General features: G+C 41.6%; 1 protein-coding gene across 1 annotated transcript in view; it reads right to left on the minus strand.

Annotated features, from left to right (window-relative positions):
* Positions 1 to 3,127: 3,127 nt before the first annotated feature.
* UBE2K (ubiquitin conjugating enzyme E2 K) overlaps positions 3,128 to 15,282 on the minus strand; it is a 331,497-nt gene continuing 319,342 nt past the window's right edge. The window contains exon 7 of the mRNA XM_053704042.1: positions 3,128 to 4,431. Coding sequence (XP_053560017.1) covers positions 4,357 to 4,431 — 75 coding nt within the window. The 3' untranslated portion in view covers positions 3,128 to 4,356. The remainder of the gene's footprint in view (positions 4,432 to 15,282) is intronic.

Raw genomic sequence — 15,282 nt, forward strand, 5'->3', positions numbered from 1 at the left:
GGATCATTGGTAAAATAGTCCGAATGGTCTCCCATCTTGAAGGATGGAACACTTAGGAATTGGTTTAGGATCTTGAGATCTAGAATTTGTCTGAAGGTTCCCTCTTTTTTGGGAACCACAGATTGGAGTAGAAACCTTGCCCCTGTTCTGCTTTTGGAACTGGGCAGATCACTCCCATGGTAAAAAGGTCTTCTACACAGCGTAAGAATGCCTCTCTTTTTGTCTGGTTTACAGAAAATTGATAAAGATAGAATCTCCCCCTTGGAGGAGAATCTTTGAAGTCTAGAAGATACCCCTGGGTTACAATTTCCACGGCCCAGGAGTCCTGAACGTCTCTTGCACAGGCCTGAGCAAAGAGAGTCTGCCCCCTACTATATCCGGTCCCGGATCGGGGGCTACCCCATTATGCTGTCTTAGTGGCAGCAGCAGGCTTTTTGGCCTGTTTACCCTTGTTCCAAGCCTGGTTAGGTCTCCAGGTTGGCTTGGATTGAGCAAAGTTCCCCTCTTGCTTTGCAGCAGGGGAAGCGGAAGCACCCTTGAAGTTTAGAAAGGAACGAAAATTATTTTGTTTGGTCCTTGTCTTATTTGACTTATCTTGAGGGAGGGCATGACCCTTCCCCCCAGTGATGTCCGAAATGATCTCTTTCAGTGCAGGCCCGAATAGGGTCTTACCTTTGAAAGGGATGGTCAAAAGTTTAGATTTAGATGACACATCAGCCGACCAGGACTTAAGACATAACGCTCTACGTGCTAAAATGGCAAAACCTGAATTCTTTGCTGCTAACTTAGCGAGATGAAAAGCGGCGTCTGTAATAAAAGAATTAGCTAGCTTAAGAGCCTTAATTCTGTCCAGAATATCATCTAGTGGGGTCTCCACCTGAAGAGCCTCTTCTAGAGCCTTAAACCAGAAGGCAGCTGCAGTGGTTACAGGAACAATGCACGCTATAGGTTGAAGAAAACCTTGTCTGAAAGCCATGTGGGTTATAACAACCCCAAATAAGCCAAATGAACCCTCATGCAATGTCCCATCAAGAAAAATGTTACTCCCAGAACACCCAAACGTTTGTCTCCAATCTCTCATACAAACTGAGTGCCCACAAAATCAAATAAGCCCTTTGTGCAGCCTAGTAAAACCCCTTAAACACTAGGATTACTGCTTACCCTTCCCCTAAAGGGGATACTGTGAGCCTTTCTGAGTTAACACAGTCTCTGCAGAAAAATGACTGAACATACCTCATTGCTGTATAGCAAGAACCGTTCCTCACACTGAAGTTTTCCTGTACTCCTCAGCTTCTGTGGGAACAGCAGTGGACCTTAGTTACAAATGCTAAGATCATCATCCTCCAGGCAGAAATTTTCATCTATGACTGCCTGAGAGTAAATAGTACAACACCGGTACCATTTAAAAATAAACTCTTGATTGAAGATAAAATAAAAACTAACAATTTAACACCTCTTCTCTTTAACCTTCCTGCTTAGAGCCAGCAAGGAGAATGACTGGGGGTTGGAGTTAAGGGGGGGAGCTATATAGACAGCTCTGCTGTGGTGCTCTCTTTGCTACTTCCTGTCAGGAAGGACAATATCCCACAAGTTAGGATGAATCCGTGGACTCGGTACATCTTGCAAAAGAAAGGGAACTCAATTCCAATACCTGGGCAATGGCCTAGAACTGGAAACGGATAACTATTTAAAGACAAGTCGGCTTCCTTGTAGCTGTTTGGGCATGCAATGGCTGTCATTTTAGGCCAAGCTACTAAAGAAGCACTACACTCTGTTTATATGCAATCCCTTTTCTCCTCTCTATGAGAGCTAGCAAACTTGAGTTCTAGGGATTTGTTTTAGATTTTCTCCAGGAGATATGCAACACCTACTCGTATTTACTTATGCTCTTAAGGCTTGTAATAAATATTTGTTATGTAATGTTTGGTTTCTCTGCACTATCATAAGGTTTGTGGTGTCACATAGGACCTGTTAAGTTTTGGGGTATATGTTTGCTATCAGCCAATGCATCAGAGATTACCAGTTTTGATAGATATCTTCATGAAGCTTAGCTACTGAATCCTCTGTTTTTGATAATGTGCCTAGCTTATATGACCCTGTAGTTTAACTAGTTGTGGTAATTGCTTACTGCCAAAACTATTATACAATCTGATTGGGACATATATCATTGAAATTATATTTCTTAACCTAATGTAACCCAGGTCTGTTCTTATTTATTTAAGCTTAGGCGAATTCAAGTAGAAAGTCCTGACTATCTTATCTCAATATGATAACAGTATAGAGATATTCCTAACCAAAATGTGCATCTGTATAGACTTTTTTTTACATGTACAATGTTTAAATGATCTCGCTTTCTATACTGAGAATGTTGATCTTATCTCAATCTGTTAGAAACAGATAAATATAGAGATATCCCTAAACACAATGTGCATTTATATACGCTATTTTTTCTTCTTTTCTTTCATATACAGTATATATTTATGTAAAATGTTTATATGTTCTAGTGTTATATACTGAAGATGTTGGCATGGTATAGGTCACAAACATCTGTTGCTAAGTATCATTCAATGTTTTAGCCTGATAGATATGATGAGTGCACATTTTATCTTCCTACTATAGTTCAGTTTCTCTCTCTCCTGACCTCTAGATATTAACGCCCTATTGCGATATTAAGATTGTGAAGCATCTCTGGTTATTATAGCTATGACAAGGTCTACCAGTGAGCTTGCTTATAGACATGTTTAAAACTTTCCATTCAGCTATAATACTTAGTAAAGTGTAATGTTGCTATATTAATCCAGTCACACATTTAATGCACTGTTCAGTCTCATAGCTCCGGTGCAAACCTGGGTAATCTTTAAATACTAGAACTCCATAATCGCTGAACCCATGTTGTTAATTTATTAATATTCCCAATATTTTTAATACTCCCCATAGCATAAAAAAATGTTTGGGTTTCATGTCCCTTAAAGGATTTTACCGAATATTGGTGCATCCATTGATGGAGTGGCATTATCTCTTTGGGAAAAGGAGTATGGTAAATGAGTCCCTGGTCAAAAACATTGTGTGCCCTGAAATAGATCAGTTACAAAAATGCAAACAAAAATACATAACACAAATGCGCATATTTTTTTTTCCATTTTCAATTTTATTTGTTGCACTATTTCCAAACATACCAAACCCTGTCAGATGGCGTGGAATGTACCACATTTAATTTATGTAAATTATTATTAAATTGGCTTCTTTTAAAACTGACAGCTGGGCTAATGCAAATGAAAAATACCTACAAAATGTAATGGAAAAAAATACATGGCAGAAGCTTTAATTTAAAAAGGAAAAAAAAAAAAAAGATACTGGTGAGCCACTTCAAGAAAACTGATGAAATGAGTGAGCAATTATATAAACTACTGTAGGGGGGAGGTTTCCCTCACAAAATAAAATCTGTGGACAAAAGTTATTATTTTTTTTTTAAAACTACAAAAGATGGTATCAATTTTATTGGACATTTGTTTAAACTTTAATAGATACGGTTATGTATAAAGAATGACAGGAATTTGTGCTCACTTTAAATGATCTCACCAAAAACCTTTCATTAGTGGCACCTGTGAATGTAAGTAATGTAGGTTGCCAGTTTTTCACTTTATATAGTGCTTGGAATTTTCAGAATTGGCTCACTTCTCAATTAAACTACATTCAGTACATCTAAAGTTTGACAGATTTTCCTTCAGATAACAGCACATATATGAACTGTGTGTTCATGGAGCCCAGTATGTGTAAAACACCCAAAAAGAAACATTTATAGGAACTCATATCTACAGAACATATTGCTGATAACCTGTTTATGCACCCAGACCAGATTCATTAGTGTACATGCATGCAAATTCACAGGCACAAAGGATGGTTGGTAAAAACATTAAAAGGTAGACAATGGCTGGCATAATGATGGCTATGACTCCAAAACTGAAGCTCCTTTACTTCTGGGGTTTCTCAAATAGCAAAGGAATTAGTAACTTAAATTAAAAAAAAAATCTCCTGCCATTCTTGGTCACACTGTAAAACACCAATATATATATTTTTCCATTATTTCAGGTCAAAGGTTTTCTTTTTTTTTCTTTTTTTTTTTTACATTATGAAAAAAATGTAAGTCATACCCTTCCCCAGTTTTGTTGTTGTTTAATTTACACGTTTAATTAGCTTTATTTACAGAGCAAAATTTTCTTTTCCATCAGTCTTCAACACTAAGTAGCATTGTCAAGTAGGAGTGCCATTTTTTGTAACAGAACCTATGCAGAATCCTAAAAATAACAGATGACGTGCTGGTTGGGAAGGGGCGAGCAGGGACCAGAGTAGCTCAGTTCAGTTACTCAGAAGTAATTCTGTTGCAGTTTCTACATCCCATGCTTTCGATGACAAAGCTGCTATTACTGCATTCTGTAAAAATAAAACAAATCAAAAGGAAAATACTTACCAAAAATACTACAATACATGCACATTACACAAAAATATGTTGTAACTGAACTAAATGTATTAATCACACATTAAAATCAGTTAAAAACAAGTTCATACAATTGCCTCTTAAAGTGATTGTAAAGTTTAAGGGATTAAAGCCCAGTATCTAAGAACTCTTAAAAACAGGAGCACTTTAACAAGTTTTTTTTTTTTTTTTTTTTTTTAAAAACAACAAAATTTATGCTTACCTGATAAATTTGAGTCCACAGATCATCATAATTACTATAGGGAATATCACTCCTGACCAGCAGGAGGCAAAGAGCACCACAGCAAAGCTGTTAAAGGGACACTGAACCACATTTTTTTTCTTTTATAATTCAGATAGAGCATGCAATTTTAAGCAACTTTCTAATTTACTCCTATTATCAAATTTTCTTCATTCTCTTGGTATGTTTATTTGAAAAGCAAGAATGTAAGTTTAGATGCTAGCCCATTTTTGGTGAACAACCTGGGTTGTCCTTGCAGATTGGACAGCACCAATAAAAAAGTGCTGTCCATGGTACTGTAACAAAAATTTGTGGGCTCCTTATCTTAGATGCCTTCTTTTTTAAAGTTAGCAAGAGAACAAAGAAAAATTGATAATAGGAGTAAATTAGAAAGTTGATTAAAATAGCACACTATCTGAATCACAAAAGAAAAATTTTGGGTTCAGTGTCCCTTTAAATACCACTCCCTTACCCACAACCCCCAGTCATTCGACCAAAGGGAAAAGAGAAAGGAAGTAATACAAGGTGCAGAGGTGCCTGAGGTTTATGAAAAATTAAACTGTCTGAAAATACAGGGTGGGCCGTGGATTCACCGTGTCAAGAAAGAAACAAATTTATCAGGTAAGCATAAATTTCTTTTTCTTTCTAATGACACGGTGAGTCCACGGATCATCATAATTACTATTGGGAATCAATACCCAAGCTGGAGGACACGGATGAAAAGGGAGGGACAGTTAACCTAAACAGAAGGCACCACTGCTTGAAGAACCTTTCTCCCAAAAGAAGCCTCAACTGAAGCAAAAGTATCAAATTTGTAAAATTTAGAAAAAGTGTGTAAAGATGACCAAGTGGCAGCCTTGCAAATAGGCTTTCAAAAATGGGACTTCTGTAGATCATAAGAAGATGACACAGCCCTCGTGGAATGAGCAGTGATTTTCTCAGGAGGCTGCTGACCAGCAGTCTCATATGCCAAGCGAATAACAATCTTCAACCAACAAGAAAGACGTAGCCGTAGCTTTCTGACCCTTACGGTTCCCAGAAAAAACAACAAATAAAGAAGACTGACTAAAATCCTTAGTCACCTGTAAATAATATTTCACTGTATGAACTACATCCAGGTTGTGCAACAAACGTTCCTTAGGATTAGGACACAAAGGAGGAACAACAATTTCTTGATTAATATTCTTATCCGAAACAACCTTGGGAAGGAAACCTAGGGCAGTATGCAGAACTACCTTATCAGAATGAAAACTAAGGAAAGGAGATTCACACTGCAACGCTGAAAGCTCCGAAACTCTTCGAGCCGAAGAGATAGCAACCAATAATAAAACCTTCTAGGATAACAACTTAATATCCAAAGAATGCATAGGCTCAAACGGAGCCTGTTGAAGAACTCTAAGTTTGCGACTCCTCCTTGGAGTCTTAATTTAGTTCTTAAACAGAACAGGCAGGATTCTAACCAGGGCCTGACAAAAAGACTTAAGGTCTGGCACATCCGCCAAACGCTTGTGCCACAAAATAGATAAAGCAGAAATTTGACCCTTCAGGGTACTTGCAGATAAACCCTTCTCCAGACCCTCCTGGAGAAAAGACAAAATCCTAGGAATCCTAACTCTACTCCAAGAGTAGCCCCTGGATTCACACCAATACAGATATTTACGCCATATCTTAAAATGAATTCTTCTAGTCACAGGCTTACACGCCTGAATCATAGTCTCAATAACCGACTCAGAAAAACCACTCTTGGACAAAATCAATCGTTAAATCTCCAAGCATTCAGCTTTAGAGAAACGAGATTTGGATGAAGGAAGAGCCCCTGAAGTAGAAGGTCCTTCCTTAAAGGAAGACTCCAAGGTGGGGAGGATGATATCTCCACCAGATCTGCATACTAGATTCTGCCAGGCTACGCCGGTGCAATGAGAATCACCGACGCCCTCTCTTGTCTGATCCAAACAATGACCCGAGGAAGAAGGGCAAATGGAGGAAACACGTATACCAGACTGAACTTTCAAGGAACTGCTAACGCATCTATCAGTACAGCCTTAGGATCCCTTGACCTCGATCCGTACTTTGGAAGCTTGGCATTGTGACGAGATGCCATAAGATCCAATTCCGGTTGACCCCATTTGAGAATCAAACTGGAAAACACCTCCGGATGAAGTCCCCTCTCCCCTGGATGAAAAGACTGTCTGCTCAGAAAATCCGCTTCCCATACGTGTGGATCGCAGATAAACAGTTGTGAGCCTCCACCCACTGCATAATCTTGGCCAGGGAACTCCGAGATCCTCCCTGATGATTGATGTAGGCCACTGACTTAATGTTGTCCGACTGAAACCTGATAAACAGGGTTAAAGCTGAGGCCAGGCCAGAAGAGCATTGAAGATCGCACTCAGCTCTAGAATATTTATGGGAAGAACCGATTCTTCCCGGGTCCACAGACCCTGAGCCTTCAGCGAACACCAGACAACTCTCTAACCCAGCAGAGTAGCATCCGTGGTCACGATCACCCAGGTAGGCCTGCGAAAACAGGTTCCCTGGGAAAGAAGATCCTGAGACAACCACCACGGGAGAGAATCTCTTGCAGCCTGATCTAGAACAATCTTTGGGGACAGATCCGTATAATCCCCGTTCCACTTTCTGAGCATGCATAACTGCAGAGGCCTGAGATGAAACCGAGCAAACGGAATGATGTCCATGACTGAAACCATCAGACCAATAACCTCCATACACTGGGCCACCGACGGCCGAGGAGAGGACTGAAGAGCAAGGCACAAATTGAACATTTTTGATTTCCTTGCTTCTGTCAAAAAAAATCTTCATCTCTAGAGAATCTATAATGGTCCCCAAGAATACCACTCTTGTAACTGGAATCAAGGAACTTTTTGCTAAATTCACCTTCCAACCGTGGGAGCGCAGAAAAGACAACAACTCCGTGTGGGAGTTTGCTAGTTGAAAAGATGGCGCCTGAACTAGAATGTCGTCCAGATAAGGTGCTACCGCAACCCCCTGCAATCTGAGCACTGCCAGAAATGCTCCCAGGACCTTTGAGAACACCCTGGGTGCTGTTTCAATACTAATAGGAAGAGCCAAAAACTGAAAATGCTTGTCTAGGAAAGCAAATCTCAGAAACTTGTGATGTTCCTTGTTGATGGGAATATGCAGATACGTATCCTTCAGATCTACTGTAGTCATGAATTGACCCTCTTGAACCAGAGGAAGACTGAATAGTTTCCATCTTGAAAGACAGAACTCTGAGAAACTTGTTTACACACACGAGATCTAGGATGGGTCTGAAAGTTCCCTCCTTTTTGGGAACGATAAACAGATTGGAATAGAAACCTAGCCCCTGCCCTTGAACTGGAACAGGAACGATCACTCCCATGTCAGAAAAATCCTGAACACAATTTAAGAATGCCTCTTTTTATCTGGTCTACAGATAACCTGAAGAGAATAAACCTGCCCCTGGGAGGAATAGTCTTTTACTCTAGTTTGTATCCCTGGGACACAATATCTACCACCCAGGTATCTGGAACATCTCAAACCCAGGCTTGAACGAAAAAAGAAAGCCTGCCCCCCACGCGATCCATTCCCAGATCGGGGGGCAGCCCCTTCATGCTGACTTTGAGTCAGCAACAGGCTTCTTAGATTGCTTCCCCTTGCTCCAGGACTGATTGGACTTCCAAGAGGGCTTGGGCTGATCCTGCTTGGAGGAGGAAGAGGAAGACTTACCAGAGACGTTACGAAAGGAACGAAAATTACTCTGACAAACCTGTTTATTTCTGTTATCCTGAGGGAGAGAATGCCCCTTCCCTCCCGTAATATCAGAAATAATCTCAGCCAAACAAGGTCTTACCCTTGTAAGGAATAGACAAAAGCTTTAATTTAGATGATACATTCATAGACTAGGACTTTAACCATAAGGCCCTGCGGGCCAAAACAGCAAAGCCAGAAATCTTTGCTCCCAACTTGATGACCTGTAAAGAAGCATCCGCAATAAAGGAATTGGCCAATTTTAAAGCCTTAATTCTATCCTGAATCTCCTCAAGAGGAATATCCTGCTGAATAGATTCAGACAACGCATCAAACCAATATGCAGCCGCACTAGTAAATGTAGCAATACACACAGCGGGCTGCCATTGGAACCCCTGGTGAACATACATCTTTTTAAGCAAAGCTTCCAACTTCTTATCCATGGGATCCTGTAAAGAACAACTATCCTCAATAGGAATAGTGGTCCTCTTGGTCAAGGTGGAAATTGATCCCTCCACCTTGGGAATCGTCTGCCAAGTCTCCTTAATAGAATCAGCAATAGGAAACATTTTCCCTAAGATTGGAGAAGGTGAAAAAGGAACCCCAGGCTTCTCCCATTCCCATGCAATAATCTCTGAAACACGATCTGTAACAGGAAAAACTTCCGCCGCGGAAGGAACATAAAAAAACTTATTAAGCTTACTAGACTTCTTAGGAAAAACTATGACCGTCGCGTCAGAGTCATCCAAGGTGGCCAAAAACTCCTTAAGTAACAAACGGAGGTGTTCAAGCTTAAACCTGAAGGAAACAACCTCAGAATCAGAGGAAGGAATTACACTGTCCGAATCTGAAATTTTGCCTTCAGACCAACAGAAGTATCTTCCTCCTCAGACCTATGGGAAGAAACATATGACATAACTGCAACAGAATCAGAAACCTTAAATCTCCTTTTGTGCTTCCCCTGCAACACAGGAAAAGAGGACAAAGCCTTGGATACTGCCTCGGATATAAGAGTAGCCATATCCTGCAAAGAAAAAAATTTATGCTTACCTGATAAATGTATTTATTTCTTGACACGATGAGTCCACGGATCATCATTAATTACTGTTGGGAATATCACTCCTGTCCAGCAGGAGGCGGCAAAGAGCACCACAGCAAAGCTGTTAAATATCACCTCCCTTCCCACAACCCCCAGTCATTCGACCTAAGGAAAAGAGAGAAAGGAAGTAACAAGGTGCAAAGGTGCCTGAGGTTTATAAAACAAAAAAACATAATTTATGCTTACCTGATAAATTCCTTTCTTCTGTTGTGTGATCAGTCCACGGGTCATCATTACTTCTGGGATATAACTCCTCCCCAACAGGAAATGCAAGAGGATTCACCCAGCAGAGCTGCATATAGCTCCTCCCCTCTACGTCAGTCCCAGTCATTCGACCAAGAATCAACGAGAAAGGAGTAACCAAGGGTGAAGTGGTGACTGGAGTATAATTTAAAAAATATTTACCTGCCTTAAAACAGGGCGGGCCGTGGACTGATCACACAACAGAAGAAAGGAATTTATCAGGTAAGCATAAATTATGTTTTCTTCTGTTATGTGTGATCAGTCCACGGGTCATCATTACTTCTGGGATACCAATACCAAAGCAAAAGTACACGGATGACGGGAGGGATAGGCAGGCTCATTATACAGAAGGAACCACTGCCTGAAGAACCTTTCTCCCAAAAATAGCCTCCGAAGAAGCAAAAGTGTCAAATTTGTAAAATTTGGAAAAAGTATGAAGCGAAGACCAAGTTGCAGCCTTGCAAATCTGTTCAACAGAGGCCTCATTCTTAAAGGCCCAAGTGGAAGCCACAGCTCTAGTGGAGTGGGCTGTAATTCTTTCAGGAGGCTGCTGTCCAGCAGTCTCATAGGCTAAACGTATTATGCTACGAAGCCAAAAAGAGAGAGAGGTAGCAGAAGCTTTTTGACCTCTCCTCTGTCCAGAATAAACGACAAACAGGGAAGAAGTTTGGCGAAAATCTTTAGTTGCCTGCAAGTAGAACTTGAGGGCACGAACTACATCCAGATTGTGTAGAAGACGTTCCTTCTTTGAAGAAGGATTTGGACACAAGGATGGAACAACAATCTCTTGATTGATATTCCTGTTAGTGACTACCTTAGGTAAGAACCCAGGTTTAGTACGCAGAACTACCTTGTCTGAGTGAAAAATCAGATAAGGAGAATCACAATGTAAGGCTGATAACTCAGAGACTCTTCGAGCCGAGGAAATAGCCATTAAAAACAGAACTTTCCAAGATAACAATTTTATATCAATAAATGAAGGGGTTCAAACGGAACACCTTGTAAAACGTTAAGAACTAAGTTTAAACTCCATGGCGGAGCAACAGCTTTAAACACAGGCTTGATCCTAGCTAAAGCCTGACAAAAAGCCTGGACGTCTGGATTTTCTGACAGACGCCTGTGTAACAAGATGGACAGAGCTGAAATCTGTCCCTTTAATGAACTAGCTGATAAACCCTTTTCTAAACCTTCTTGTAGAAAAGACAATATCCTAGCGATCCTAACCTTACTCCAGGAGTAACCTTTGGATTCGCACCAGTATAGGTATTTACGCCATATTTTATGGTAAATCCTTCTGGTAACAGGCTTCCTAGCCTGTATCAGGGTATCAATAACCGACTCAGAAAAACTACGTTTTGATAAAATCAAGCGTTCAATTTCCAAGCAGTCAGCTTCAGAGAAGTTAGATTTTGATGTTTGAATGGACCCTGTATCAGAAGGTCCTGTCTTAGAGGTAGAGACCAAGGCGGACAGGATGACATGTCCACTAGATCTGCATACCAAGTCCTGCGTGGCCATGCAGGCGCTATTAGAATCACTGATGCTCTCTCCTGTTTGATTTTGGCAATCAATCGAGGAAGCAGCGGGAAGGGTGGAAACACATAAGCCATCCCGAAGTTCCAAGGTGCTGTCAAAGCATCTATCAGAACCGCTCCCGGATCCCTGGATCTGGACCCGTAGTGAGGAAGTTTGGCGTTCTGGCGAGACGCCATGAGATCTATCTCTGGTTTGCCCCAACGTCGAAGTATTTGGGCAAAGACCTCCGGATGAAGTTCCCACTCCCCCGGATGAAAAGTCTGGCGACTCAAGAAATCCGCCTCCCAGTTCTCCACTCCCGGGATGTGGATTGCTGACAGGTGGCAAGAGTGAGACTCTGCCCAGCGAATTATCTTTGATACTTCCATCATTGCTAGGGAGCTTCTTGTCCCTCCCTGATGGTTGATGTAAGCTACAGTCGTGATGTTGTCCGACTGAAACCTGATGAACCCCCGAGTTGTTAATTGGGGCCAAGCCAGAAGGGCATTGAGAACTGCTCTCAATTCCAGAATGTTTATTGGAAGGAGACTCTCCTCCTGATTCCATAGTCCCTGAGCCTTCAGAGAATTCCAGACAGCGCCCCAACCTAGTAGGCTGGCGTCTGTTGTTACAATTGTCCAGTCTGGCCTGCTGAATGGCATCCCCCTGGACAGGTGTGGCCGATAAAGCCACCATAGAAGAGAATTTCTGGTCTCTTGATTCAGATTCAGAGTAGGGGACAAATCTGAGTAATCCCCATTCCACTGACTTAGCATGCACAATTGCAGCGGTCTGAGGTGTAGGCGTGCAAAAGGTACTATGTCCATTGCCGCTACCATTAAGCCGATCACCTCCATGCATTGAGCTACTGACGGGTGTTGAATGGAATGAAGGACACGGCATGCATTTTGAAGCTTTGTTAACCTGTCTTCTGTCAGGTAAATCTTCATTTCTACAGAATCTATAAGAGTCCCCAAGAATGGAACTCTTGTGAGAGGAAAAAGAGAACTCTTCTTTTCGTTCACTTTCCATCCATGCGACCTTAGAAATGCCAGAACTAACTCTGTATGAGACTTGGCAGTCTGAAAGCTTGAAGCTTGTATTAGAATGTCGTCTAGGTACGGAGCTACCGAAATCCCTCGCGGTCTTAGTACCGCCAGAAGGGCACCCAGAACCTTTGTGAAGATTCTTGGAGCCGTAGCCAATCCGAATGGAAGAGCTACAAACTGGTAGTGCCTGTCTAAGAAGGCAAACCTTAGATACCGGTGATGATCTTTGTGGATCGGTATGTGAAGGTAAGCATCTTTTAAATCCACTGTGGTCATGTACTGACCCTTTTGGATCATGGGTAAGATTGTCCGAATAGTTTCCATTTTGAAGGATGGAACTCTTAGGAATTTGTTTAGAATCTTTAAATCTAAGATTGGCCTGAAAGTTCCCTCTTTTTTGGGAACCACAAACAGGTTTGAGTAGAACCCTTGTCCTTGTTCCGACCGCGGAACCGGATGGATCACTCCCATTAATAACAGATCTTGTACACAGCGTAGAAACGCCTCTTTCTTTATCTGGTTTGTTGACAACCTTGACAGATGAAATCTCCCTCCTGGGGGAGATAATTTGAAGTCTAGAAGGTATCCCTGAGATATGATCTCTAGTGCCCAGGGATCCTGAACATCTCTTGCCCAGGCCTGGGCGAAGAGAGAAAGTCTGCCCCCCACTAGATCCGGTCCCGGATCGGGGGCTTTCGATTCATGCTGTCTTTGGGGCAGCAGCAGGTTTCCTGGCCTGCTTGCTCTTGTTCCAGGACTGGTTAGGCTTCCAGCCTTGCCTGTAACGAGTAACAGCTCCCTCCTGTTTTGGTGCAGTGGAGATTGATGCTGCTCCTGTTTTGAAATTCCGAAAGGGACGAAAATTAGACTGTCTAGCCTTAGGTTTGGCTTTGTCTTGAGGTAGGGCGTGGCCCTTACCTCCTGTAATGTCAGCGATAATTTCTTTCAAACCGGGCCCAAATAAAGACTGCCCCTTGAAAGGTATATTAAGTAATTTGGACTTAGAAGTAACATCGGCTGACCAGGATTTTAGCCACAGCGCCCTACGTGCCTGTATGGCGAATCCTGAGTTCTTAGCCGTAAGTTTGGTTAAATGTACTACGGCCTCCGAAATGAAAGAATTAGCTAGTTTAAGGACTCTAAGCCTGTCCGTAATGTCGTCTAGCGTAGATGAACTAAGGTTCTCTTCCAGAGACTCAATCCAAAATGCTGCCGCAGCCGTAATCGGCGCGATACATGCAAGGGGTTGCAATATAAAACCTTGTTGAACAAACATTTTCTTAAGGTAACCCTCTAATTTTTTATCCATTGGATCTGAAAAAGCACAGCTATCCTCCACCGGGATAGTGGTACGCTTAGCTAAAGTAGAAACTGCTCCCTCCACCTTAGGGACCGTTTGCCATAAGTCCCGAGTGGTGGCGTCTATTGGAAACATCTTTCTAAATATTGGAGGGGGTGAGAACGGCACACCGGGTCTATCCCACTCCTTAGTAACAATTTCAGTTAGTCTCTTAGGTATAGGAAAAACGTCAGTACTCGCCGGTACCGCAAAGTATTTATCCAACCTACACAGTTTCTCTGGTATTGCAACGGTGTTACAATCATTAAGAGCTGCTAAGACCTCCCCTAGTAATACACGGAGGTTTTCCAATTTAAATTTAAAATTTGAAATATCTGAATCCAATCTGTTTGGATCAGAACCGTCACCCACAGAATGAAGCTCTCCGTCCTCATGCTCTGCGAGCTGTGACGCAGTATCAGACATGGCCCTAGTATTGTCAGCGCACTCTGTTCTCACCCCAGAGTGATCACGCTTGCCTCTTAGTTCTGGTAATTTAGACAAAACTTCAGTCATAACAGTAGCCATATCTTGTAATGTTATCTGTAATGGCCGCCCAGATGTACTAGGCGCCATAATATCACGCACCTCCCGGGCGGGAGATGCAGGTACTGCCGCGTGAGGCGAGTTAGTCGGCATAACTCTCCCCTCGCTGTTTGGTGAAATTTGTTCACATTGTACAGATTGACTTTTATTTAAAGTAGCATCAATACAGTTAGTACATAAATTTCTATTGGGCTCCACCTTGGCATTGGAACAAATGACACAGATATCTTTCTCTGAGTCAGACATGTTTAACACACTAGCAAAAAAACTTACAACTTGGTTATAATCTTATTTAGCAAAAACGTACTGTGCCTCAAAGAGGTACTAAACGATTAAATGACAGTTGAAATAATGAACTGAAAAACAGTTATAGCATCAAACTTTAAAACAACACAACTTTTAGCAAAGGTTTGTTCCCATTAGTAAAATAACAATAGTTAAATTTGACATAAAAAATACAAAGCAACGATTTTATTCACAGTCACTATAAGAATTCTCACAGCTCTGCTGAGAGAATTTACCTCCCTTCAAAGAAGTTTGAAGACCCCTGAGATCTGTCAGAGATGAACCGGATCATGCAGAAAATATAAAAGTAACTGACTGGAATTTTTTGATGCGTAGCAAAGAGCGCCAAAAACGGCCCCTCCCTCTCCCACACAGCAGTGAAGAGAAACGAAACTGTCACAAATAAAAGCAAAAAAGGCTGCCAAGTGGAAAATAATGCCCAAATATTTATTCACACAGTACCTCAGCAATGTAAACGATTCTACATTCCAGCAAAAACGTTTAACATGATAAATAGTTATTAAAAGGATTAGTGACCTTTAACAGAGTAGTTCCGGTGAAATACCATCCCCAGAATACTGAAGTGTATACATACATGTCATTTTAACGGTATGGCAGGATTTTCTCATCAATTCCATTCAGAAAATAAAAACTGCTACATACCTCACTGCAGATTCATCTGCCCGCTGTCCCCTGATCTGAAGCCTTTACCTCCCTCAGATGGCCGAGAACAGCAATATG

Source organism: Bombina bombina, chromosome 2, assembly GCF_027579735.1.
Source record: "Bombina bombina isolate aBomBom1 chromosome 2, aBomBom1.pri, whole genome shotgun sequence".
Classification (NCBI taxonomy): Eukaryota; Metazoa; Chordata; class Amphibia; order Anura; family Bombinatoridae; genus Bombina; species Bombina bombina.